General features: G+C 39.1%; 1 protein-coding gene across 1 annotated transcript; it reads left to right on the forward strand.

Annotated features, from left to right (window-relative positions):
- The first annotated feature begins 4,374 nt into the window (after window positions 1-4,374).
- On the forward strand, window positions 4,375-6,126 carry LOC130455960 (endogenous retrovirus group K member 6 Env polyprotein-like). The gene has a single exon (XM_056808498.1). The coding sequence runs from the start codon at window positions 4,375-4,377 to the stop codon at window positions 6,124-6,126; it is 1,752 nt and encodes a 583-aa protein (XP_056664476.1).
- The last annotated feature ends 20,488 nt before the right edge of the window (window positions 6,127-26,614 follow it).

A 26,614-nucleotide genomic window follows, 5' to 3' on the forward strand; every position in this document is an offset into this window, starting at 1 on the left:
GAGGACCCTGAGGATGCCAACAGACGCATTGCCCAGCATAAGCCCATAGACTGTAAGGTCTTGAAAATGCTCAGAAGCAGCGTAGTGAAAAACGGGGCAATCGCGCCATTCACACTAGCGCTCCTCAGTAACCTGGCTCAACAGACACTCACACCGGCTGACTGGTACCTGGCAGCCGAGTCCGCCCTCAGCGGAGGTGACTATCTGACCTGGAAACTGAAATTCCATGATCTATGTTCCCTGCAGGCCTCCGAGAACAGGCAGGCAGGAATCAATGTGCCCTTTGAACAATTGGTAGGGCAAGGAGAATTCGAACCAATTGCTAGGCAAATCGCAGCCACAGAGCAGGTTTTTAACCAGATAGCCAGCGCGGCCACTAAGGCATGGAGAGCCCTACCCGGGAAGGATTCAGAGCGCTTGTATACAGAGATTATCCAAAAGCAGAACGAATCTTTTGCTGACTTTGTGGATAGGCTCAGTACAGAAGTCCGCAGACATATCCCTCACGAAGATGCAGCCAAGGTTCTCATTCGGGACCTTGCTTTTTTAAATGCTAATGAACAGGCCAGGACAGCTTTAGCTCCCATTAAAGCTACAGGGACCCTGACAGATTTTTTAAGAGCTTGCCAAGACATAGGCATGGGTGAGACACGAACTGTTTTAACAGTGAGTGAGCAGCAGGGAATGCTCACAGGGCATTGCCATGCATGCGGCAGGAAAGGTCACTATCGTAGAGCATGTCCAAATAGAAGACCAGGAAAGACTCCAGGTATCTGCCCCAAATGCAGAAAGGGCAGGCACTGGGCTTCCACGTGCAGAGCTAGCAATAAGCGAAGTCTTCCCAACACAGGATCTAACACCCAGTTAAACTAGACTTCGGGCCAGCCTTGAGCCCAGGAGCAAATCAGGGCAGGACCATGAGGTATTCTTTTCGTTTCCCTATTATAGCAACCGAAAGCATAGTATTGAAAGAGAACTCAGAACCTACTTGGATTCCAGCTAGCTTTCGTTTCCCAGTACCTCAAGGTGCTAAAGGGTTAATACTAGGCGACCCTGACCTCATTGCAAAGGGTTTAGAAATCTTTCCCACATTGTTTCAGGATAAGGAGACCAATGGGCTCCACATCCTGGCTGCTGCAAAGCCAGCATTTTGCATTTCAAAGGACAATAATCTAGCCTATCTGACCATATTCCCTGAGACTGATTTCTCTCTAAAGAGCAAGCTTCAAAAAAGCAGCCTTGACTCCACAGCCCATGGATTGTTTTGGTCTCAAAAAGTGACTCAGGATAGGATGATAATGTCTTTGTTTGTAGAAGACAGGGTTATATCAGGCATCCTGGACTCTGGAGCAGACATCTCGGTGATCTCTGCTACGGATTGGCCAGAGTCATGGGAAGTCATTGAACCTCACCAGAAGTTAGTAGGCATAGGCACTCCTGAGCACATTCTCCAATCAGCGAATTCTTTATCGTGGTCTGATAGTGAAGGACATAGAGGTACATTTAAACCTTATGTACTAGATATTGCCCAATCTCTGTGGGGCAGAGAGGTGATGTCCGCAATGAACATAACATTGACTACATCGGACAGACTGCACACGGAATTTGTGGGTGCGGCTAGCGTCACCCCACTATTTGCTGACCCTATCACATGGTTAAGTTCCAAACCCATTTGGATTAACCAATGGCCTATATCTAAGGAGAAATTAGTACATTTAGAGGCCATAATACAGGAACAATTGAGATTAGGTCACATACGAGAATCAAACAGTCCCTGGAACACCCCGATTTTTCTGGTGCCAAAGAAGGCAGGGAAGTGGAGGCTAGTCCATGATCTTAGGAAGATCAATGAACAGCTAATGGACATGGGGACAAGGCAACCGGGATTACCTTCCCCGGGGCCGATTCCCATAAACTGGAAGCTGATAGTTATAGATTTGAAGGATTGTTTTTTCAATATCCGCCTGTCCCCACAAGATTGTCACAGATTTGCATTTTCTGTACCCTCAATAAATTATGGTACTCCTTTCAAAAGATTCGAATGGCTGTGCCTTCCACAAGGGGTTCGTGTAAGCAGCTGTTTATGTCAGAAATATGTAGCACATGCATTAGAAAAGGTTAGACTTGAACACGCGAATTACCATATACTTCAGTATGTAGATGATATTCTGTTAGCAGCGCCATCTAGTGGCGAAGTGGAGATATTGCTCGCAGACGCCACCAAAGCTTTAACGGCGGCGAATCTGGTGATCTCTAAGGAAAAGATTCAAACCACGCCCCCTTACAAGTACCTAGGAACACTAGTGTATGATCAAGAGATCCGTCCACAGAAAATTGAGATTCGTAGAGATTCCCTGAATACGTTGAATGATTTCCAGAAGTTATTAGGTGATATTAATTGGCTCAGACCTTTTCTAAAAATCTCTACAGGACAGTTAGAACACCTGTATGCCACCTTAAAGGGAGATGCTGCTTTAACATCCCCTAGAACACTGTCTCCCAAAGCGGAGGAGGAGTTAAAGGTAGTGGAAGAAGCGGTATCAAAAGCCAGAGTGTATAGAATTGATCCATCATTACCTTTAATAGCGTCTGTTCTACAGACCAGGTATACTCCCACAGGTGCTTTACATCAGGATCAACACATCATAGAATGGATTCACTTAGCCAATCAACAAACTAAATCCCTCACTAGCTATCTAGAACTTATCATTTTGCTGATAACTCAGATCAGAAAAAGGGCAAGACAATTAACTGGCATAGATCCTAGTACAATTCATGTGCCTATAACAAGAGAGCAAGTTCAGAATTTATTTGCACAGTCTTTGCCATGGCAAATTGCTTTTGCAGATTATACAGGACAGATAGATAATCACATTCCTGCTAATAAGATACTGCAGTTTGTAAAATTGACTCCTATTATTTTTCCAAGAATGACATCCATGCATCCTCTTGTAGATGCTGTGAACGTTTTTACGGATGCATCAAAACATGGGAGAGCAGGAGCTGTAGTCCAGGATAGTACAATGTTATTAGACACTACTTATGGCTCTCCACAAAAAGCTGAACTAGCTGCAGTTCGCAGGGTGCTAAGGGATGTAGTACAAGCTTGTAATATAATCTGTGATTCATTATATGTGGTTAATTTGGTTAATTCGCTGGAAACAGCAAAGATTAAACCTGTACCTGATGAGGAGTTATATCTCTTGTTCCGTACCACCCAGATGGTGATATGGCAGAGGCAGAACAAATTTTTTATAACACATATTCGTTCACATACTAACCTCCCTGGTCCTCTCTCGGAGGGAAACGCTAAGGTGGATACCTTAGTGGCATCTGCTTTTCAAGATGCAGTTAGATCACATTCTTTATTGCACCAAAATGCAAAATCTCTCAAATGCCAATTTGACATTACTAAAAGACAGGCACAGGAGATAATCCAGCAATGCAGCTCGTGTGCCCAGTTCTCCTCTACACCTCTTCCCCCAGGAGCTAATCCACGAGGACTCAAAGCTAACCAGCTTTGGCAGATGGACGTGACTCAATATGCTCCTTTTGGAAGGTGGAAGTATGTGCATGTGATAATTGACACATACTCAAGGGTCATATGGGCCACGGCACAAACGGGAGAAAAAGTTTCTCATGTCATTGCACACTTGCTGGAAGCATTTGCGCATTTGGGCATTCCAAGTCAGATAAAAACTGACAATGGTACTGCATACACCAGCAAAAGGTTTGCAGAATTTTGCAAACTGTGGAATATAAACCACAAAACTGGAATTCCAGGTAACTCCACTGGTCAAGCAATAGTGGAGAGAGCTAACAGGACTCTCAAGAACCAGATACAAAAACAAAAAGGAGAGTACCTGACAATTTATGAAGGTGATATCTCTAAACCCAAACCTATTATCCCTAACAAACTGTTAAGGATAGTACTTTTAACTCTCAATCATTTCTCCATCCCAGAAGGGCTGAATGCTACACCTATGCAGACGCATTTTGAGTGTCATGATACAATGGACACGGTGCAGCAGCCCTGGGTTTTTTGGAGATTGCCAGGAGACAAGGATTACAGAGGTCCGAACAGACTAATAACAATGGGTCGAGGCTATGCTTGTGTTTCCACAGATAATGGAGAGATCTGGACTCCCAGTAAGCACCTCAAACCGTGGAAGGGACCGCTTCCAGATGCAAGGGGAGCAGAGCAGCAGGCTCACCAGTCTAGCACCGCACCGGCTGCCCGAGACCAGGACGAGAAGCAGACGAGCATCGCTGCTGTCTCCAGTCAGCTACCTGATGGTCAAGCGCAGGGCACCGGGATCGAAGGCAACACTGGTGAATGCACGCACTCTGAACACTGACATTACATTTACTCTGATGGCATTCACTATTTTGACTTTGCTGAACATCTGTCATGCTGAAGTCTACTGGTCCATCGTGCCCAAACCTCCTATTTTGAGAATGTTAACTTGGATGGACAAGCCCCCTCTGGTATATGTTAACAACACGGACTGGCTACCACACCCTATTCTAGCCAAACGTGTTCCTCTAGAGTCTGAAGGGGCTCTGTACAATTATTCAGGATCTACTGTGTATCCTCCATTTTGTATGTCTTTTAGAAATTCGTTTATTGGTAATTCTTTCTGTGTACCACGCAGACAGCAAGCGTGGATTGTCAAAAACGCCACTGACAACGGTTATGTAGGGGTTGGCATGGGTGTGATAGGAATGGGAGATGAGTTAGCACGTAAGACGTTCCAACCTAAACACCCTGCTAACAAGTACCTATGTCCAAATCAGATAGGTACGGTACAAAAGGAGTTGCCATGGACAGATTGTTCTGTCCGAGTTCCCAGAAAGGTTAAGATGCCGGCAACCACAGACTTTAACATTTACAATTGGGCACCCAGGTTACGTTGTGGTCGCTCTGAACAACTGACACGGTTAGACAAATACACTGACTATGAGAAATGGCACATGCCATGTCAGAATTTTCAGAAAATTGAGGACTTACTAGAAGTAGACATGGCTGGTTCTAGACTTGCTATTGAAGCAGGTCCAATACAGAACACGCAGTGGAAGATAGTGGCTGCCACGCAGCCGATATACAAGTTTAAGGTCAAGGTGAAGAACTCAGGACTTGATCTTGAGTATGACAGTCACATCAATGTCACAGCATGTGTTTTTGCTCCTTATGTAATGCTAGTAGGTAACAACCTTCGAATTTTTAAAAATGACCAAGGTCTATATGAGATCAACTGCACAAAATGCCGACTACATCAATGTCTTAGTCCTAAACACCAAGATTCATATGTTGCTATCATGTATCATCCACCTTTAATGTGGGTACCTGTCAACTTGACAGAGATGTGGGCATCTACGCCTACTGTGCACATTGTTCAAAAGGCATTTAACATGGTTATACATAGGTCCAAGAGAATGGTCTTTGCACTTGTAGGAGCCGTAGTCTCAGTAATTGCCATGATCACATCACTAACCACGGCAACATTGGCATTAACTTCCTCTATCCAGAACCATGAGTTCATACAGGAAGTGGTGTCTAACTCTTCCAAATTATGGCACACTCAGCAGAGTATTGACTTAGCTTACAGAGATGAGCTGGACAGTTTAAAAGATGCTGTGTTTTGGTTAGGTAAAGAGGTTGAAGCTTTACACACAAGGATTACTTATCCCTGTCATTACAATCAAACGGGTTATTGTATTACTCCGTTGCCATATGATAATGTGTCATATGAATGGCAACTGGTCGTTCAGCACATCAAGGGTGCTTGGGGAAGTCATAACAGCACCTTGGACATTATTAAGTTGCAACAGCAGATCAACAAATTAGACCAAATTGTATATGAGAATGAAGCTGCAAATATAGCTGCAAATTGGGAAGCAACTTTATCTTCCCTGGATCCCCAAAATTGGTTTGGTAGAGCTAATTTAACCAGCATTGGTACTATCATTTTATTCATATTATTGGCTATTGGTTTGATTATACTTTGCAGCAGAAGCTGTAAAAACAGAGCCTACATTCGAGGCATACTGCCAGAATTGGCACGGTCTTATCACACTAGGCAATTGGTGCCTGAAAATGTTGAATTGAACACAACCGTTTTATGAAAGACCAGAGTATCATGATACTTTACATTCCAATCTTTGCTATATACTGAGAAGGTGAAGGCATGTTTGCTATGTCACACGTCTGTCCCTCCTGAATTGTTCAGAGAGGATGTTTTTTCTTTAAAGGAATCTCTCCCGCCACACAATCAAAAAGAAAAGGGAGAGGAATCTCATAGAGATCAGTATTTCTAAGAAATCTTACAGAGATCAGTATTTTGCTCTAAGATCAGTATTTATATTTTAGAGGACACTTTTTAAAGTCACTCTTGATTGATCAACCTTGATTTTTTCTTTTGCACTATTAAGGCCAGAAATTTAAGCATAAAGAAGGTACTGTTAATGCTCTGATCCAGAATTATGAAGGTGCCAAGATTTCTAGAATTACAGTCACCTTACGGTCAGTAAGCATGAGAACATGACAGAAATTGTTAATTTTCAGTTGACCATTCTGGAGAGTGATGTCTGATTGCATGCAACGGGAATCATGATGAATACCAGACAGCCTAAGCCACGGTGATGCATTTTCCATGTGAAATGGATGCTTGAGGTTGGGGAATGCAGAGACATAGTGCACTGACGCCCTCAGTCACTGGAGGTCCTGGCATCGTCCTTCCAACCAGTTTCTTAGGTGGCAGGCATCTGGCAGTGAGAGCGAATAGATCCCAAAGATGCAGAATCAGTTCGAGAGAAGGAAAGCATTTATCCTTCAGGTCCAGAGGAGGTCAATTTTGCTAATCATGATGAGATCTGACAGCTTCTCATGGTTCTGACTGGTGAAGAGTGACGTAGTTAACTGAAGCACCTATCTTGTCAGACGGAGAACTTCTACCTCATGAAACCAGGATCAGTGCTATGGAAATTATTTTTCTCTTTGACATTCTATATTTTATATAATTATTTTGTTAAGCACATAGATAGAAAAAAGGTTCACACTTGATTTTTATATTTGAGTTTTGTAATCGGGTTTGATTTTCTCACTGTGAATTGTTATGATTGTGCACCAGTGTGTTTATATTTAGCGTGTGTTGAGTTACATTTTGATATTACTCTATTCATTTGTGTGTCAAACAAAAAGGGGGAGATGTAGCAGCCCAGCCCCTAGACGTTGTGGGGAAGCAAGGAATGTGAGTGAGCACATGGCCATTATGTGCATGGCAATGAACTTTATTGCCAGCATGGCTGAAGTTTAGGTGCGAAACCTTGCTTTCCTGCGTCCCACTCACCTGAGGAGTAAAACCCCACCTTCACCTTGTCATAGGTTGTATTATCCAATAGGGGTACCCCAGATAACTCATCCATATGTATTGAGGTATCATATAACTGTTCAATATGTATTGAGCTGGCATGACTATAAATAAACCAGCTCCTCTAAGCTCCGCCCACTGGTTCAGGATTCCCGGGTCTGGCAAGTAGCAACTTCTCCCCTGTCCCTCTTCTCTATCTTTCTTACTAAGGCCTGGTCCTTAGACCAGGCCTGCCTCACTAAGGCCTGGTCATTAGTCCAGGCCTGCCTTACTTCCTCTCTTTCTCATAATGCTATCTAGCATTATCTACCTCTTGTAGTTCCTAGTCTCCTTTCCATCTGCACTAGCTTTATCCTCTGACCGGTACGGTGTTAAAAGAGGATCATTGGGTGGTTTCAGCCTGAATATTCACACCCAGTGGTCGGAGCTTAGCTGTGGCTCATACAAATAATATTCGTCTACTGACTCGGTTACTCACATCTCTAAAGTCGGCTCGTTCACGCCCTTCGCGGGTAAAAATCTCTTCTCTATCTCTATCCTCTCAAATTCTTCCCCCCTTGCAGCCTCTTGCAGGCCGGGAGGTTGCAAGAAGAATTAAGGCTCTCCACATAAGGGGAGCTCCCTACTTCCCAAAGCAATCAACTCTATTTTTGGACAGCACTAATTATCCTTATATTAAAATGAAGTCTGTCTCTCTATCCATAAAAAAACTCATAAAGCAGTTAATATATGGGAATGAGACATGCACAAAAAAAATTAGAAAACAAAATCAAGTGAATAGAGTTTATTACACAGTAGAAATTATACTACATGTACTGAGGAAATGAAAACATTCAGGTTATTGGTCCATAAAGTTCAAGTTATCATTTTGTCTGTTTCAGTGTTCTGTGAACACTGGTCCACTTGCTGCTCAGAAGGGAAGGTTTCCAAACTAGTCTAAGCCCTTGTCTTTGACCTGAGAAGTTCAAGTTGTGAACCATCAGATGACAAGAAAGCCTTAAAATAAAGCCCAAGAGGAATAAACACCCTTTAATTGGGCGTCTTTTGAGAAGGTAGAGCTAAATTTATAGCCCTAGAACTATAAAGAGCTCCAACAAGCAAGCAGAACAAAACAAAAACAACAACAAACCCCTCTGAACTGTTAAGAATATTTAGTTGTCTGGAAATATTCAGGGTACTGAACAACACCTGCCTAAAATGATTTCTGACTCAGTGGATCAGATATCTCTGTCTAGTTCTGACCTTACTTTTGCTTGTTTTGACTTAAACCATCTTGACTTTGATTATCCCACGTATCAGTTTCAAGGTACCTAGTCTACGGTGATATCTCCTTCACTGGGAATGTTCTATTTGTATTTATGAGTCTTAAAATCACATTGATTTTTTTTTTGGCTTCCGAGTCATGGATCACTCAAATTGAACTTGCAATATTCTAACAATCATAGATTTTTCACACAAACTATTGTTTGGTTTTGCTTTGCTATAATTGGACATTAAAGGCAACTAAATCTAACACCTAGTCTTCACAAATTTTGAAAGAAGTTCTTGATTAAGTGACAGTGTATAAACTAGTGTGTTCACCATATAACATCCTGGGTGTCCATCTGGACTCAGTGGAAACTTCTTAGCTGATCCATTGTCTTCTGGCTTAAAGTTCAAATGATTCATCTAGTTCGGAGCGTAGTGCCCTACTGTAATAAAAGGGACTGTCTTTTGAAAACTTTGGGGATGGTCTAAGTGACAGGATGACTTATTTTATGCCAAAGGCATAACAGCACTATTATATTTTATGAGAGTTTTTTTCCCCTTACCCTTTTAGAAGGTTAAAGAAGTGGTTATTTAATGACTAGATTCATGTCACCCCTCACTAAATCTTCAACGAATCCCTATTGCCCTAAGGATCAAATACAAAAACCTTTAGTCTGGCACTTAATGGCCTTCACAATCTGGTTCCCATCTGTATTTCCTGTCTTATTTCATGTTAATTTCCTGCACACACTCTCCATTCCAGTCCATTTGGCTTAGTTGTTCTCTGTGTGTGAAATTCTTCTCCCACTTCTGAGTCTTTGCATAGTTGGGCCCCCAAATCCAGAATGTATTTCCTTTTCACTTCTAACTTCTACCAAGCTTTCTTTAAGCCACCACTCAGGTACCATAATTGTTTACTTGCTTTCCTCCCCTTTGATCATAAGCTCCTTGAGGGCAGGGATGATCTTTTGCCTCTTTATGTATCTCCAGTGTTTAGGGCAGTACCTGGAAAATGGTAGGCATTTAATAAACATTTATTGATTGAATTTTTAATTCCTCTAGATGTTAATATGTGCTTCTTCTTGCAATTACTTTTATAATTTTATGAATATTCTCATTTAATTATCCGTGTCCTTCTAGTAGAATGTAAGCACCTTGAAACCTGGAACAATTTCCTTTTTTCTTTTATATTCCAAATACCCAACATAGTAAGCCATATCCAGTGGGGGATTAAGTATTGACTGAATTTAGTTGAATTCTTCAGTTGAATATTGTTGGATCACAAATTTTCAACAAGTTAGATCTTTTCTATTTTGTGGGTTGAGTTTAGTATTGTAAATTCACAAATGAATATTGAGATAGGCTAATTTCTAAGTGCAAGTGTCTGGTCTGGGACCAGAAATGTCATTCCTCTTTATGTGTAGCTTTACTTTGGCCATAGCCACAAAGTACAGAGAGACTTAGGGGCAGGGAGCTGACCTGACAGAAGGGAAGTTACCCAAGCTCCTAAGGCTAGTGTGACCCTGACCTTTTAGAAGGAGATTAGGGGGAAGGAGAAACAGGAAACCATACAAGTAAGATAGAAGCAGGAAGCTTTTGCAAATGGGAGATGTATACCTGTGAGACACTATCAGGAACAGTTGCTGAAAGATAAACCATGAGGACTTTTAGATGGTTTGAACAGCATGAGGCTGAATGAGGAGATATAGAGATCTGGGACTCTTGTAGGTGGGTACCAGCAAGTGAGATTACCCAGTAATCTGTTGCCTAGGGAGTGTAGTGAGAGAAACATTCAGTTGAGCTAATGACACCAGTTGCCCTCCTGCCCCATTTTTGCTACTCTCCTCAAAAACCATTTTCAAGTCCTCAATTAATGTTTTCATAACCTAGTAAAGCCATTTGTTTTGTTTCTAATCTAGCCCTATACTTTCAATTTACATTTTATTTACCTACCAGTGTTTAAGCACAATGTTTGACTATTGAGCCCCTGACTTATTTTACTGGAAGGTCTGAGGATCTGACCCTCCCCAGCTTCAAAAGGATTTGCATTATGATGAGTCAGGAAGAAGAATGGGTGGGTATGATGCTACCATAACGACAGAACTTTGGACAGCATTTCCATTCAGGATGGCTGTATTTATTTCTTGATCCTGACCCAATTAGCCATCTGTTAAGAGAAGTGATATTTATGAAACTGGACTTTTAGAGGAACAAAAAATCAAATCCATTTATAGGACTTGGAATAGCCTATAAAGGCATTGGGTTTACCATTCAGTTTTTGTGATTTTTGCACAGTTTTTCAGAGGTTTGTGTGTGTGTTTTTTAAATAAAGATCTGCTGAACTAAGGGAGTATTGGTTTCTCTTAACGATATATTCATCTCATCCTAGGGCCATGGCCAATATGATTGATTCAGTTTGCTGGATTTTTCCCCTTTAAAAATTTAATTTTAGAGGGCTGCTCTCGGGAAGGAAGGGAAAGTATGCAAACATTGAGAAATGTTGATGGTCTATGGATAAAAAGGAGACAGAGCATTCATTAAGTACTTACTATGTGTCAGGATCTGTTTTAAGCACTGAGAATTAAAATATGGTTAACAAGACATGCTTTGCTCACAAAAACCTTAGTCTAATGGTGAGAGACCATATATAAAAGGGACATGGAAAGGGGGAAGGAATCAGAGAATCAGAATTTCATCCAGGTTGGAAGTGAACATAACTTGGTTAACACTTCTTCAAATGGACGTTCCAGGTATAACCTCAGTAATTGGAGGAAGAGGCCACAGGTATAGATTTGTTGCTGAGAAATAGACAGAGAAGGCTACTAGGCAAAAGGCAGGTAAGTAGTCTGGAGAGCTTAGGACTAAGTTGATAGAAACTGAGTCCAAGATGGCATACTTAACACAAGGTGTTGGACCTTCTCCTGCCATGGAAGTGATCTCTAGCCCAAAGAGGAATTCTTTATAAAATATATTCTAATCTAGACTCCATCTTCTACCTTATATACTATTTTCTTGCTTTAATATTGTTCACCATTATTCCAACTATTTAGTACTACCAGGTTACCTCAAGGCTGTCCACTGTAACCCACAATATAGTTCTTGGACAGCTCACTGCCATTCTCAGGGAGACTTCCAATACAGAGAATTAGGGCTGATGTTCTTCTTTCCCTAATAAGATCTCCATCACTGTCACTCAGTCAGATTCTACACTGATGATCATCCCTCTTGTATTTCACTGGCTTTCATTATGATAGCTACAATTCAAAATTAAACATTTGTGTTGAATTCCAATGATCTTGGATAGATGTGTAGAAGTCATGTTTTAGGAGATTCTGCTTATGAAGGCTGTCCTTCTTTTTCTAAATCCATAAACTCATTATGCAAGAGACTAGGTAGCTCCTACTATTGAGTAGCCTGGCAAGCTCACAAGCCAGAGGAAGATCATGGGGATAATTATTAATGTGCCTGCTCCAAAGTTAGTGGAAGACTTCTAAAAATGCTATATCACTAGGTCATGTTCTGAAGTTCTAGGGAAGCATTCTAGGAGGAATAATGTTATCTGGGTCCACATCGAAACTAACTACAATTGAATAAGGTGGGGGTGGGGGTTGGCATGGTTAGCATGCCACCACATGATGATGTCTTGGAGACTTTACTTCATATAAATGTCATTCACCAGCTTGTATTTTTGTTACCATCATAGTAAAAACTGAGTGATTCCATGCTGGCCATCCCATTCCTTTTCCTTTCCCTGCCCGGCAAATCAATTTCTGATCCTCAATTTCATGACTCCTGTCTAATGCTTTGGATTTGTTAACTCTAGTAAATTGTAAACTTTTTGGCTTGATCTCAAATTATCTTGTCTTCACTTTATTATTACAATTTAATCTCTCACTTTTCCACTGTCCTGTTGTGCCCATTACTCAAACATTCAAATGGATCTATGTTCACCTTTCAAAGAAACACATCACCACCCATCCATGATTGCCTTTCATCCATTTGCTCCAATAAGTTTGCCAAAAAAGGATCTGCTCAATATGGTGGGAGCCTTCCTGAATATGCCAGTTGCTCTCACTCACTTGCATACATTTGCCCCATTTTTATGAGAATTAAGAAATTTATAAAAAATATAAATAACTACCCCAAATAGTTAATTTTCAAAAACCAAACTGTAAACAGGTCAAATGAGAAACTACTCCAAGGTGAAGCAGGCTATAAATATATTTTTCATCATTCTTTAAAGTAATAGGAGGTGGAGCCAAGATGGCAGCACAGAGACAGCAGAAGTTCAGATGTCTGAAAACCCTTCCTTTCCAATTACAAGCTAAATGTCCTAGGGGACTGAAAAGCAAACCTAACAAAAGCACAGAGCCAACAAATCCTCCTGCTGGACTCAACATAAAAGGTACTCTCCCCCAAAGCCTGAATTCAAGAACACTCAGGTTTAAGGGGAAGGAAGAAGGAAGGTCCCAGGACCCTTCCCCCACATAGAGTGCTGAGCCTCCAGCAGTATCTGGAACCTCTGGGAAGGCAAAGGTGCTGGTCTGGAGGGAGTACCTTATGGGCAAAGCTGTGCCAGGCTCAGAGCATCGAACATAGGTGGTAGGGAAGCAGTTGGAGAAAAAGCACAGAGCAGGCAGCCTAGTTGCAGCAGCAGAGATGCTCCATATTGCCCCCCCCTCCAAAGGTTTTGGCCTCAGGGTACATCCAGTTCTGCAACTCAGCTGGGCTTAATCTCAGCAAAGCCTTCAGAGGGCAGGGAAGCTCAAGCTCCAACACCCCTCCCCCCACAGACTGCTCTGAGAGCCTTGCTAAACTGCAAGGGTGAAGGTTGGCAGAAAAACCCAAAACCACAGATCCAGCACACCATGAAAGGATCAAGAGTGCAGGCAACTACAGGGGGGGAAAGAAGGGGCAAATATGAGCAAACAACAGAAAAAGAAAAAAAGAAATTACAATGGACAGCTTCTACCGAGGCAATGAACAAAGAGCAAATGCAACAGAGAAGGATGAAGGAACACCAAGCAAAAACAAAGAAATTACAGGGAATTGGACACAGGCTTTGGAAGAACTCAAAACACAATTCAAAACACAATTAAGGGAGGCTGAAAACAATTGGGAAAAGAACTTAAAAAGCAAGATACATCATCTGGAAACAGAGGCACTTGAACTAAAACAAGAAAATAATGTCTTGAAAGCCAAAATTAATCAGGTTGAAAATGAGGCACAGGAGATGAAAGATGAGGCAAAGAAAATGAAAGATGAGGCAAAGAAAATGAAAGATGACCTCTAAAGTAAATCAGACCAGGAGAAGGATGACTAAAAAGTCAGGGATGAAATCCAGTCTTTAAAAACCAGAATACAACAATTAGAAACAAGTGACTTCACAAGGCAGCAGGACACTATAAAACAAAATCAAAAGAATGAAAAAATTGAGGAAAATATGAAGCACCTCATTCACAAAACAGAAGATTTAGAAAATCATTCCAGGAGACAACTTTAGAATCATCAGTCTACCAGAAGACCATGATAAAAGAAAAAGCTTGGACATCATCCTACAGAAAATTATTAAAGAAAACGGCCCCGATATTCTAGAACAAGTGGGAAAAGTGGAGATTGAAAGAATCCACAGATCACCTCCTGTACTTAATCCCCAACTGAAAACACCCAGGAATGTTATAGCCAAATTCAAGAACAACCAGACCAAGGAAAAAATATTATAAGCTTCTAAGAAGAAATCATTCAGATACCAAGGAATGACAGTGAGGATAACTCAGGATCTGGCTGTATCTACACTGAAAGACTGAAAGGCATGGAATATGATATTCTGGAAAGCAAGGAAACTAGGTCTACAACCAAGAATCAACTATCCAACAAAACTGACTATATTATTACAGGGGAAAGTATGGTCATTTAACAAAATAGAAGAATTTCAAGCATTTGTAAAGAAAAGACCAGACCTGAACAGAAAATTTGATGCCCAAACAGAGAACTCAAGAGAATCATCAAAAAATAATTAAGAAAGGGGGAAAAAAGAAAAACAAAACAAAACAAACAAAAAACCTCCATTTTTAAAGATACCCAATAAGTTAAAATGATATGTATCCCTATAAGAAAAGAGGTCATTGGTAACTCTTTTTTTTTTTAGCCCTTACCTTCCATCTTGGAGTCAATACTGTGTATTGGCTCCAAGGCAGAAGAGTGGTAAGGGCTAGGCAATGGGGGTCAAGTGACTTGCCCAGGGTCACACAGCTGGGAAGTGTCTGAGGCCAGATTTGAACCTAGGACCTCCCATCTCTAGGACTGGCTCTCAATCTACTGAGCTACCCAGCTGCCCCCTCATTGGTAACTCTTAAAAATTGTTATTATCATCTGGGTAGCTAGAAGAATTATACTTAGAGGGAAGAGTGACAAACTGTATAGGATGAAATGCCAAGACATAAATATAAATATACATATATGTATACATAAGTATATATATATATATACATATATATATATATATATATATATATATACAACTAGAGCTAAAAAAGAGGTTAATACTAAGAGAAATGGGAAAAGAAACAAAGGAGAGGGAGGGAGAGAACATCAATACGCTGGAAGGGTAAAGAGTTTGGAGATAGGAAATACTCAATTCTTACATGCATTGAAATTGACTCAATGAGGGAAGAACATCAAATACATTGGGGCAGAGAATTGATTTGTGCTCTATAGGGAAGTAGAAGGGTAACAAATGGACTGGTGGGGAGGGATGCAGTACAAGGGAGGGAGAGGATGGGGGGTATATTTAGAAAGACTGCTGGGAAAATAATTGGGGGGGAATAAGAAGGGTGGGGGGGTAGAAAGGGAAGTAAAATAAGGGTGGGAACTAGGGAGACTGATTAAAAATGAACATTGGTGTAGAAGGAAATAATGAAAGAAGAAAAGCCAGGGTGGAAATCAAAATGCTGGGAAATATACAGCTCGTAATCATAACTCTGAATGTGAATGGAATGAACTCACTCATAAAATGCAAGCAAATAGTAGAGTGGATTAGAAACCCAAACTGTACCATATGCTGTCTACAAGAAACACACATGAGGAAGGTAGACATGCATAGGGTAAAAGTAAAAGGATGGAGCCAAATCTATTGGGCATCAACTGATAAAAAGAAGGCAGGAGTTACAGTCATGATGTCTGATAAAGCCAAAGTAAAAATAGACCTAGTCCAAAGAGATAGGGAAGGTAATTACATCCTGATAAAAGGCAGTATAGACAATGAGGAAATATCAGTACTCAACATGTATGCACCAAATGGCAAAGCATCTAAATTTCTAAAGGAGAAACTAGTGGAGCTCAAGGATGAAATAGATAAAAAACTATTCTAGTGGGAGACCTGAACCTTCCTCTATCTGAATTAGATAGTCAAACCAAAAAATAAATAAGAAAGAGGTAATATAAGTGAACAAAATTTTAGAAAAATTAGAGTTAATAGATATGTGGAGAAAAAAAATAGGGACAAAAAGGAATACATCTTCTTTTAAGCAGCACATGGTATATTCACAAAGACTGACCACATCCTAGGGAGCAAAAATATTGCAAACAAGTGCAAAAGAGCAGAAATAATAAATGCAACCTTCTCAGATCACAATGCAATGAAAATAATAATTAGTAAGGGTACATGAAGAGGCAAATGAAAAATTAATTGAAAATTAAACAATATGATTCTCCAAAATCGGTTAAAGAACAAATCATAGAAACAATTAATAATTTCATTGATGAAAATGAATAAGCAAAGAAGGATTTCTATCAAATTCCTTTTATGACACAAATATGGTACTGATTCCAAAACCAGGCAGGTCAAAAACAGAGACAGAAAACTACAGACCAATCTCCTTAATGAATATAGATGCAAAAATCTTAAATATGATACTAGCAAAAAGACTCCAGCAAGTGATCACAAGGGTTATTCACTATGACCAGGTAGGATTCATACCAGGAATGCAAGGATGGTTCAATATTAGGAAAACCATCCACATAATTGACCATATTAATAAGAAAACCAACAAAAATCACATGATTTTCTCAATAGATGCAGAAAAAGCCTTTGACAAAATACAATACTCCTTCCTATTGAAAACACTAGAAAGCATAGGAATAGGAGGGACTTTCCTAAAAATAATAAACAGTATATATCTAAAACCACCAGCAAACATCATCTGCAATGGGGACAAACTAGATGCATTCCCAATAAAATCAGGAGTGAAACAAGGACACCCATTATCACCTCTATTATTTAACATTGTACTAAAAACACTAGCTGTAGCAATTAGAGAAGAAAAAGAAATTGTAAGTATTAAAATAGGCAATGAGGAGACCAAGCTATCACTCTTTGAGGATGATATGATGGTATACTTAAAGAACTCCAGAGAAGCAACTAAAAAACTAGTGGAAATAATCAACAACTTTAGCAAAGTTACAGGATACAAAATAAACCCACATAAGTCATCAGTATTTCTATACATCTCCAACACATCTCACAAGCAAGAATTAGAAAGAGAAATTCATTTTAAATCACCCTAGACAATATAAAATACTTAGGAACCTATCTGCTGAGACAAACATAGGAACTATATGAACATAACTACAAAACACTCTCCACACAATTAAAACTAGATCTAAACAATTGGAAAAACATCAACTGCTCATGGGTTAGACGAGCTAACATAATAAAATGACAATCCTACCCAAATTAATTTACTTATTTAGTGCCATACCAAAAAACTTTTTTACTGAATTAGAAAAAGTCATAACAAAGCTCATTTTAAAGAAAAAAAGATCAAGGATATCCAGGGAAATCATGAAAAAAAAATGCAAAGGAAGGAGGCCTTGCAGTCCCAGATCTCAAACTATACTATAAAGCAGTGGTCATCAAAACAATTTGGTACTGGCTAAGAGACAGAAAGGAGGATCAGTGGAACAGACTTAGGGTAAGTGACCTCAGCAAGACAGTCTATGATAAGCCCAAAGATCCCAGTTTTAGGGACCAAAATTCACTATTTGAGAAAAACTGCTGGGAAAATTTGAAGACAGTATGGGAGAGGTAAGGGAGGGAAAGAATATTATTCTTGTAACCAAGGAATAATGTTCTAAATTAAGTAAATAAATTAATTAAAAAAACACAAATTCCCCCCAATAAATCACTTAAACCTTTAATTAAAAAATAAAGTAATATGCCTTGGTCTAATCTGTTTCTCTCTGTGCATTTACATTGGTACCATAGAAGGGAAACATCCTCAACTTATGGTTCATTGAGTAAAGGCATACAACTGTGACACTTTAAAAAATCCCTTTCCTTTAGTGACTAATGCCATCCTTGTTTTTTCAGTATTTAATTAGGAAAACAGTCTTCAAGCTCAACAATCCTTTGCTTGTGATGGGTGTTATTGTTGCTTTTCCCTGATCAAGTTTAATAAACTGAAAATGATCTCACTCCCTTTCACATTTCTGTTTTGTGCAAACTCATGAGGATCACACTGATCTCTTCCATTATCTTAATTAAATCCATTCTCCATTTATCAGCATGTTTAAAACAAGAAAAGGAAGTGTAGACTGAAATAGCATGAAACATTCTTGTATTTGAATCCTCATTTTATTTCCCAATGCCTAAAATAGAATTTTCTTCTTCCTCTCACCCTCTTCCTGTTAAATATACCCATCCTTCAAGTCTAGCACAAAAACTACCTTCTCCATGAAGTTTTCCTATATTCCCTCAGAGAGAAATTTTTTCTTCTTTCTGAGATCTTTTTTAGTCTTTTACATATGAGCTTTTAATAGTATATATCTATTGAATCAAATTGATATTTCAGGGGACCCTAAAGGAGGCAAAGTTGTTCAGTGGAAAGAGAAGAAAGACTCTTGTTTCTGACCCTTTAAAAATTCTGTATTTGTGCAAGTCATTTGACTTTTTTTGGTCCCGAGTTTCCTCAATTAGAAAAAAAATGGTTAGACTGGATAATTTCTAAGGTCTTTTCCAGTTCCATATATGATTTTCTGATCCTCTGTTTGATGGCTTCTTCCAGCATAACTACTCTGTGAGGCTAGGAACCTCAATGACCACCCTCCACCCCCCCAAAAAAAAAGACTAAAGGAAAATTAAGACTCAATGACTTAAGGCAATGCTCCCAACCAGGAACCTCAAAGAAAGGTCCACCACAAGGCCATTATTCATTTTCCTCATCTCTTACCCTTTTATTCCATTGACCAGAATTTCTCTTAAGGAGTTTTGATGCTTGGAGTCTGGTCATTGCTCAGACCTACTGTTGACTATCACTTTCCCTTGAATTTCTCTGCAAAACTCCTCACCCCTAAACACACTTCTCTCAAGTGCATGTTAGCCTATAACGAGACACTGCAAAGAATCTCACACCTTTGGGGTATGGCCTTTGAATCATTCCAGGAAATATAATCATTGGGGAACTTCCTTTGCCTCACCTAAGTTAGAGCTACTCTCTCTTTCCTTCTTTGAATCGCTATGAGCATTAATACCAACACAGAAATAACAGTAGCCAGTATTTCTAGAGCACATTAAGGTTTGTGAAGTGCTTTACACATATTGTCCCATTTGACGCTTACAAGCTCTAGGCACTATCCTTTGTTTTTTGTTTTTTAATTGCTATATGTTTACTGAAAACTTGGCTAAAATACATACTGATTAGAGACGGTTTAGCTTGAACCATACATAAAGTCAACCAAGCCTTTCCTTCTTCCTGTTGTTCATGCTCTTGTTTGCTTCTTTTACTCTACAATTAGCCTACCATATGAATCTCTCAAGCACTGGTTTGACCCTGTCTGTTGACATGTGGCTCTCAGCGTTAGGCAGAGTCCATAGCCAGCACAGTAAACTATTGGGGTATATCTCTGACCTCTACTTCTTTTTCTGATAGCCCAGTTTGGGACTCAGACTGGCTTAAAACTGGCTTCCTTAGCTTAATAGCTTTCCTCGCCTCTGTTTCCTGGATTTTGGACTGATTTCCCTGTTAAGATCTTTCTCCTTCCCTCTGTTGGCTTCTGGTATATATCTGAGCCCATTTGGATTCCTAGGTTCACCTCTTCTACCAGCTTCTGGACATCTTTTTGGGTGGTTCTAGATTGGATGTTTATTTGTTTTTGGTGAACTAAGGACAATGCCAAATAAAGAGACTTTCACGCTTTGGCAAATCTAAGTCTTATATGGATGAAGATTCCAGGACCATTACATAGACTATGTTGAAGGGAGAGAGGAGCAGTTGGTGAGGGTTTTGTTCCTTCCTGAATTCATTTGAAGGAAGGCAAGAAAGGTGAAAATGCAATCAATGGAAAGCAATAAGGGAAGGAGGAGTGTTATTTTCCTAGTCAGTACTATCACTCCTTTTTCTTAAGCTGAGATGTCATCACATCTCAGTATTTTATTATTATTATTATTAATATAATTAATATAATATAATAATATTAATATGATAATATTATTATTATTTTACATCTCAGTATTAAATCTCAGGAGATTTTCAGTATACCCATAACTTCCCAGAAGATTTGAGGAATTTCTCTTGAACTACCCTACAAATACATAACATAGGCAGTATGATATAAGAAAATAAGATACCTCCCAACTCATGCCAACCCAAGCAAGACACAGCAGCCACATGTAAGCAATCTCGGTGACCTTTGATGGGCATCTCAGAGGGTTACAAACAGCCACACAAGAGTCACATGACATAAGAGTAATGAGGAAATACTCACACATGGCTTGAATCGGAGAGACAAAGAGTTCCACAATCTATCAATACGATGTTTTCCCATCTGGAAAAAAGTTGGCAGTCGTATTGGAACTAATGTTGGAAGTCAAAGTCAAATCCATGAGTGACTGTTGATTTATTTAAAAAATACATGGGTACATGGAGGCTAGGCTCTATTCAGATGAGGAAAGTCAGAAGCATGTTACTGGTATTAGTGAAAAAAAAAGATGAGAAGGAAGATGGAAATAATAATGGCGCAATTTTGGGAAGAATCCGAATAGAATGAAATCTGGGCTAGATATCAGTCAATAAACATGCATCAAGGACATACTACGTGTCAGGTATGTGCTAAGCATGAGAAAAATGAACATTTCTATTATGCAAAGCCAGCCACTTGTGCAAGAGTTAGCCTGAATGACCCCATGCTTAAAACCTTAGTTAGACTTTGGGCACTTGCTCAACAAGCATGCAAAAGAGGGCAATCTGGAAATACCCTTGCAAATGCCTACTTAAACATGGGGGGAAGAGTTGATGCAGCACGTAGCCCATGTATAAAAGCAGTGCAGAGTTTGAAATCTGTGTTGACTGCATCCAAATATTTGCTGCTTTGGTGTGCTAATCAAATGTTTTGTCCTTTCTTTTCCTGAGGTTGCCTCATTAACCAAGGAGAGGCCCAAACCAAGATTACTTTTTAAATGTATCAAGTAAGCACTCTTATTTTTCTCATTTTACAGATCAAGAAATTGAGTCTGAGAAAAGTTAAATGATTAACCTAAGTCATTTGCCATATTGCTAGTTAAAATTCTAAGGTAAAACCTGAACTCAAATGTTCTTGATTTCAAGTCCAATGAACCAACCACCATACTAGCTAGCCAGAAGTGATGCTATGTAGATACTGTCTGAAATGTTTCAGTTGGTGCTTACATGCCACTTGCATGATTTTAAAATTCCATGAACTACTGCTTCCAACTTCTATAAGATAGAACAAGTGATGTTTAATCTTTTTCATCCAATGGGCTTTCCAAGTCCTTTTTGAATTTTTTATAATTAGTTACATACTTTCATTCTTATTCTGGGCAAGGAGGTTTCATATTGTTCTCCTGGGACAAGGTAGCCTTAAAAGAATCTCTAGAGCGCCCTTTGGAAATCAGTTTGTGAAATTAAATCCTCTGAGCTTCTAACCTTTTCCCAGTACAGGATGAATCCTCATGGCATTTTTCTACACTGCCTCTGCTACTTTTGCTATTACAATCAGCTCTACCTGCTTGAATTGGTAAAAACCTTGATGTTTAGAACTAAAAATTAGAAGTAGGTTTTAATTTAGTAAGTGTATTTTTCAGTGGCAGAAAATGGGCAATTGAGAACAGTCTATTCTGCTTATTTTTCTCTATCCAGAAATTTCTCCCCCCCCTTTTTTTTGTTTAATAAAGCTCACTGCTGCCATTGTTCACACAATTATAAAAATTATAGGAATGTTCCTCCTCTAGAAAATCTGATCAATTTTGAGAATGGATATTTCTGTAGCACTTTGCAGTTATCTCATTTGATCTTGGCAGAACTCCTGTGAGAGAAGCGGGACAGTGTGGCAATAATTATTCTGATTTTACATATAAGAAAATTGATGCTAACAAAGGTTCAGCCATTTGCCCTAATTCTTGTAGCCAGCAAAATCCTAAACTGTAGTGGGGAGAATATGTTTTCATTTTTTAATTCATGTTATTATTAAATAGTCTAAAATTCAAATACATAAACTATTTCAAACTGATTGTATATGAAACTGTAAACTCCATTATTTATAGATGGTTCAAAATATGTACATCAACTTAAAGAAGATCATAACAAAAATATCCTGTTTGTTTCTGTTCCCTCTTTTGTATTCTTTTTCTTTTGTGTATATATATATTTTTTTTTCTTTTGTTGATGTTATTAGAGAGTGGTGTGGTGAATACAGGGCTAGCCTTGAAGTCAGGAAGACCTGAATTCACGTTCTGCCTTTAACACATACTACCTGTATGATGATAGACATGCCCCTTGACCTCTCACTGCCCCAAGCAATTCTAAGACTAGTAGCTGATCTACACTGGTACATGGAATTTCTACACATTGTCCATACTAATGAAATCACAGGTCTAACCAAATATACATATGTCACATAGATGCACATAACATAATATTTTGTCATATATTACATGTTGTATATGTGTATGTTTTATGTAAATTTATCATATGTTTCATGGTAAGTAGAAATTTCCCTTTCACCAGAAAACTCCAAACAATGATCTCTGAGATCTGACATTCTACGATTAATTGTATTCTCCATCTTTGTCATTTCCTAAAAGGCAACAGCAGTTCATTACATTTTTTAAACCAATATTTGTTCAGTCATTCCCCAGACATCAGTGATGTGGCTTGTTTCCATTTTTTCCCTCTATTAAAATGACTAGATCTGGGGGTTCAGCTTTGGTCTTCTAAGTTAAATTTCCTTTCTATTTATATTATATCATTACCATTGATTTAGAAAACAGATAAATTGAGTTGTTATCCAGAGGATTTGGTAATTTAGGAAAGCATTAGTTGTTCATTGACTATACATTTGTCACACTACTTACTCTTTTTTTTTTAAACCCTTACCTTCCATCTTGGAATCAAAACTGTGTATTGGTTCCAAGACAGAAGAGTGGTAAGGGCTAGGCAATAGGGGTCAAGTGACTTGCCCAGGGTCACACAGCTGGGAAGTGTCTGAGGCCAGATTTGAACCTAGGACCTCCTGTCTCTAGGCCTGGTTCTCAATCCACTGAGCCATCCAGCTGCCCCCCTGTTGCACTACTCTTGTGAAAGAGTTAGAGTGACTATTGGAGAAGGCTGTTGCATATGTCTGCAGGCAGCTTGGGAAAAAAAGATCTTAAAAGGTGATTTCCCCATTTCAAAAGATGACAACAATCAGGACATTGAGAGATTTCTGGCAGAAGCACATGGCCAATGAAGACATTTCTATGTACAGTAAATTTGAGAGGTCATGGGACAGTTTCATGAGCTCCAAAGTCTTGTGTGGAAGGGGGAGGGTTCAATTCTCTAGGTATCATAATTCCAAAATATAATCTTCTAGCTAGAGGAGGAAGTTATCTTCAGTAGTGCCAACCTTGGAAATTGCTTTTTGGAATACCTCAAGTTTGAGAGTTCAGGGATAAGACTTGCCAGACAGAGAAGGGAATTTCCTGCTGTGGGATGCTTTCTGGAAACAGAAGAGGCTCTACCTCTTAATTCTTGAGCAGCATCCTAATAAGAGAACAAAGTCAATGACTTATTCTTATAGAGCAGGTTTTCAGGAAAAGGGGATTGCTTGTTCAGCAGCCTTAAAGTATGTTTGCCTTCTGGTGAGAATCCAAACGAAAGAATAAAATTACAATTCTGGGACGGACCATTTAGGATCTTGACTAGGGGTTAGTGTTTTACCAGTATGTCAAAGGGTTTTTTCAATGGCAACCCCAAGTTTAGTCCTATTTTTGTGTTTTCTCATATTTCTTTATGGATTCCTGAACCTGTTTACGAACTACTTTCTATGGAATTACATAAAACCTTCTCATATCTGAAAAACACATTAGAAATGTGAATACATGGACAAGAGATAGAAGATACCTTTTAGCCACATTTGGGGAAACATAAAATATAAAAGTTAGCATTTACACAGGACTTTAAGATTTGTGAAGTATTTTGCACAGGCTATCTCATTTGACCCTCACAATATTCCTGTGAAGTGGGTGCTATTATTACCCTTCCATTTTACAGATAGGGAGACTGAGGCAGGTTAAGTGACTTGATTAGGGAAGGTCATAAAGCTACTAATGATCTGAAATAGCAATTAAACTCATATCTTTGTGACTTTAGCTCCAACACTATCCACTGTGACATTTCACTTTAGGAAGCAGTATTTGGAGATTTTCTTGGAGGAATTCCAAGTGGGATCAAGAGAGAATCAAGAGAGAGGAAGTGACCTCTTGTAAGGGAGCCCTGCAAAATTGAACTTGGGCCATGTGAGCCACAGGGAATGAAGTGAAGATGGGGGACTCTGGGATATAGATTATACAGTAAGTGACAAAGTTAGTCTCTAAGTCTTGTTATTGCAAACTTAGTGCTCTTTCCTCTATATTATGTAGCTTCAAGAGAAGCATACTGTAGAATATTAATTTCTAAATGCTTAACAAAACTATTTTAAAAATCCTACCATAATGGTATTGTCACAAGTTAGGTGAATAGATAGGGCTGAATCATTTGACAGTTGAATAAATACAACTGTTCTGGAGACAGAAAGGATTTCTCTTTATATCCAACAATCTCCATTTTTGCTTCTGGCTATAAAAGAAGTAAAAATAGTACATGTTATGACAGTTTCAGGGTCTTTATTGGGTCACATAAAACTGTATTTCATAAAAATGAATTATAAGCCCACCAGAAAAGCTATTTATCTATTTAGCTATGTGCACAATATGGTCTTTTGAAAAAAAAAACGATGGATATAAATTCCATCACAGTTTTGGAAGATGAAGGTCAAGCCAGGGCAAAAAACCCTACTGAGGTTTCTTCTTGAATTTCCTTTCCAGCATCTAGCTCCTAACGGTCTTTTAGAAGTCAGCTTGCCCAACCTTGATACAAAAATTCTCTCTGGAACATCTCTGACCTTTTGTTGATATAAACATTTTGCAAACAGAATATTTCTAATTTTTCTCCTACATGATAAATATTCAAATACTTTGACAGTTATGATATCTGTCTTTACACTTCTCTTTTCCAAGCAAATATCCTCAGTTCTTTCAAAAAATCTCCAGTTACACAAAAGAAATCATTTTGAGTCCCCTTACTATTCTAGTTTTTTCTCCTTGGATGAATTCTAGTTTGTTAATATCCTTTTTTTAAAAAATTAACATGTTACTTGTTAGTGCTAAATATTCCTTTATAATGTAAGATCCATAACTAAATATTATAAATTAACAAGTCAAATGAAATTTAAGAAGCCTATATTAAGCACTAACTATGTGCCAGGCACTGTGCTGCACACTGGAAATACAAATACAAGCAAAAAGACAATTCCTACCCTTGAGGAGCTTACATTCTAGAGGAGAAAAATAATTCATAAAAGGAAGCAAAAAAGGAGATGGGAGTTGGAAATAGGGCTATGGTAGAAAGTGTAAAGAGTTAAAAGCAAAGCCTAAAGAGGAATGAAGACATGGTGGGTCTGGGCATTGTTCTTAAATATAGATTATAGAAGGAACCAACCAATTAGAAGAAGATGCTACAGGGGGTATAGGGTACAGCTAAAGTGAGAAGTAGTCCAAGAATGGTGTAAGCTTCCAAAGTAAAGCATTTTTTCTGGTTTGATAAAGTCTGGTAAATGCAACCTGGAGAGGAATGAAGACACTGTTATCTCACCAGAGTGGAGTTTACTCTGCTTTATTCTAGACTCTACACTTCTACTAAGGAAATTATAAGAACACATTGCAAGGCATGAGGTTTATAATTAATAAAGAGTTGATTTTGCAGTCAGGAGGGGCTGATTAATCTCTTGTCTCTCTCTCACCTACTATTTATGTGATAATGGGTAGGCCAATTATTCTTTCCATGTAACAGGGAATTCTCAAATAGTATGAATTATAGTTAGATTCCTGATCTGCAGCTTTTGAAGGAGTTTTTACTTTGCTAACTACCCATGCTGATGAGATAACAGGCTCATATCAAGCATTTATTACACATCTACTATGTTCTAGGCAATGGAGATCCTAGGACACAGATTGAAACAGGCTCTGACCTCAAGGAACTTATATTCTACTAAGAAGAAAACATATCCTGTAACATGTCAGCAGACACTTTCATCTAAGTTGCTAAGTGCTGTCCTTTGTGACAGAGGCTGGCACTAAAAAAAAAGTGCCAGGCTGAAGAGTGTGTGAAACTGATCACCTTGACAGGGTTGGGGCCCCAAGGGTTTGGAATCTTGAGGAGGAGAAGATTCTGGCTGGTAGAGGAGTTGCTCTCTCAGGCTAGATGGAGACAGGGACCCCTTTTCCCCACTTCCCTCTCCTTTATAATACAGATGGCACTCTAAACCCTTTTCCCTCCCTCCTCAAGTTTCAGGTCTTGGCAGCCTGAGCCCTCCTGAGAGAAAGTTGGGTTGACTCACCCCTGGGCAACAGGAGCTGAGGTAAAGTCTGCTCAGGTTTCTCTTCAGAAAGTCTCTTCAGTTGGGAG

This window comes from Monodelphis domestica, chromosome 8 (assembly GCF_027887165.1).
Source record: "Monodelphis domestica isolate mMonDom1 chromosome 8, mMonDom1.pri, whole genome shotgun sequence".
In the NCBI taxonomy this organism is placed as follows: Eukaryota; Metazoa; Chordata; class Mammalia; order Didelphimorphia; family Didelphidae; genus Monodelphis; species Monodelphis domestica.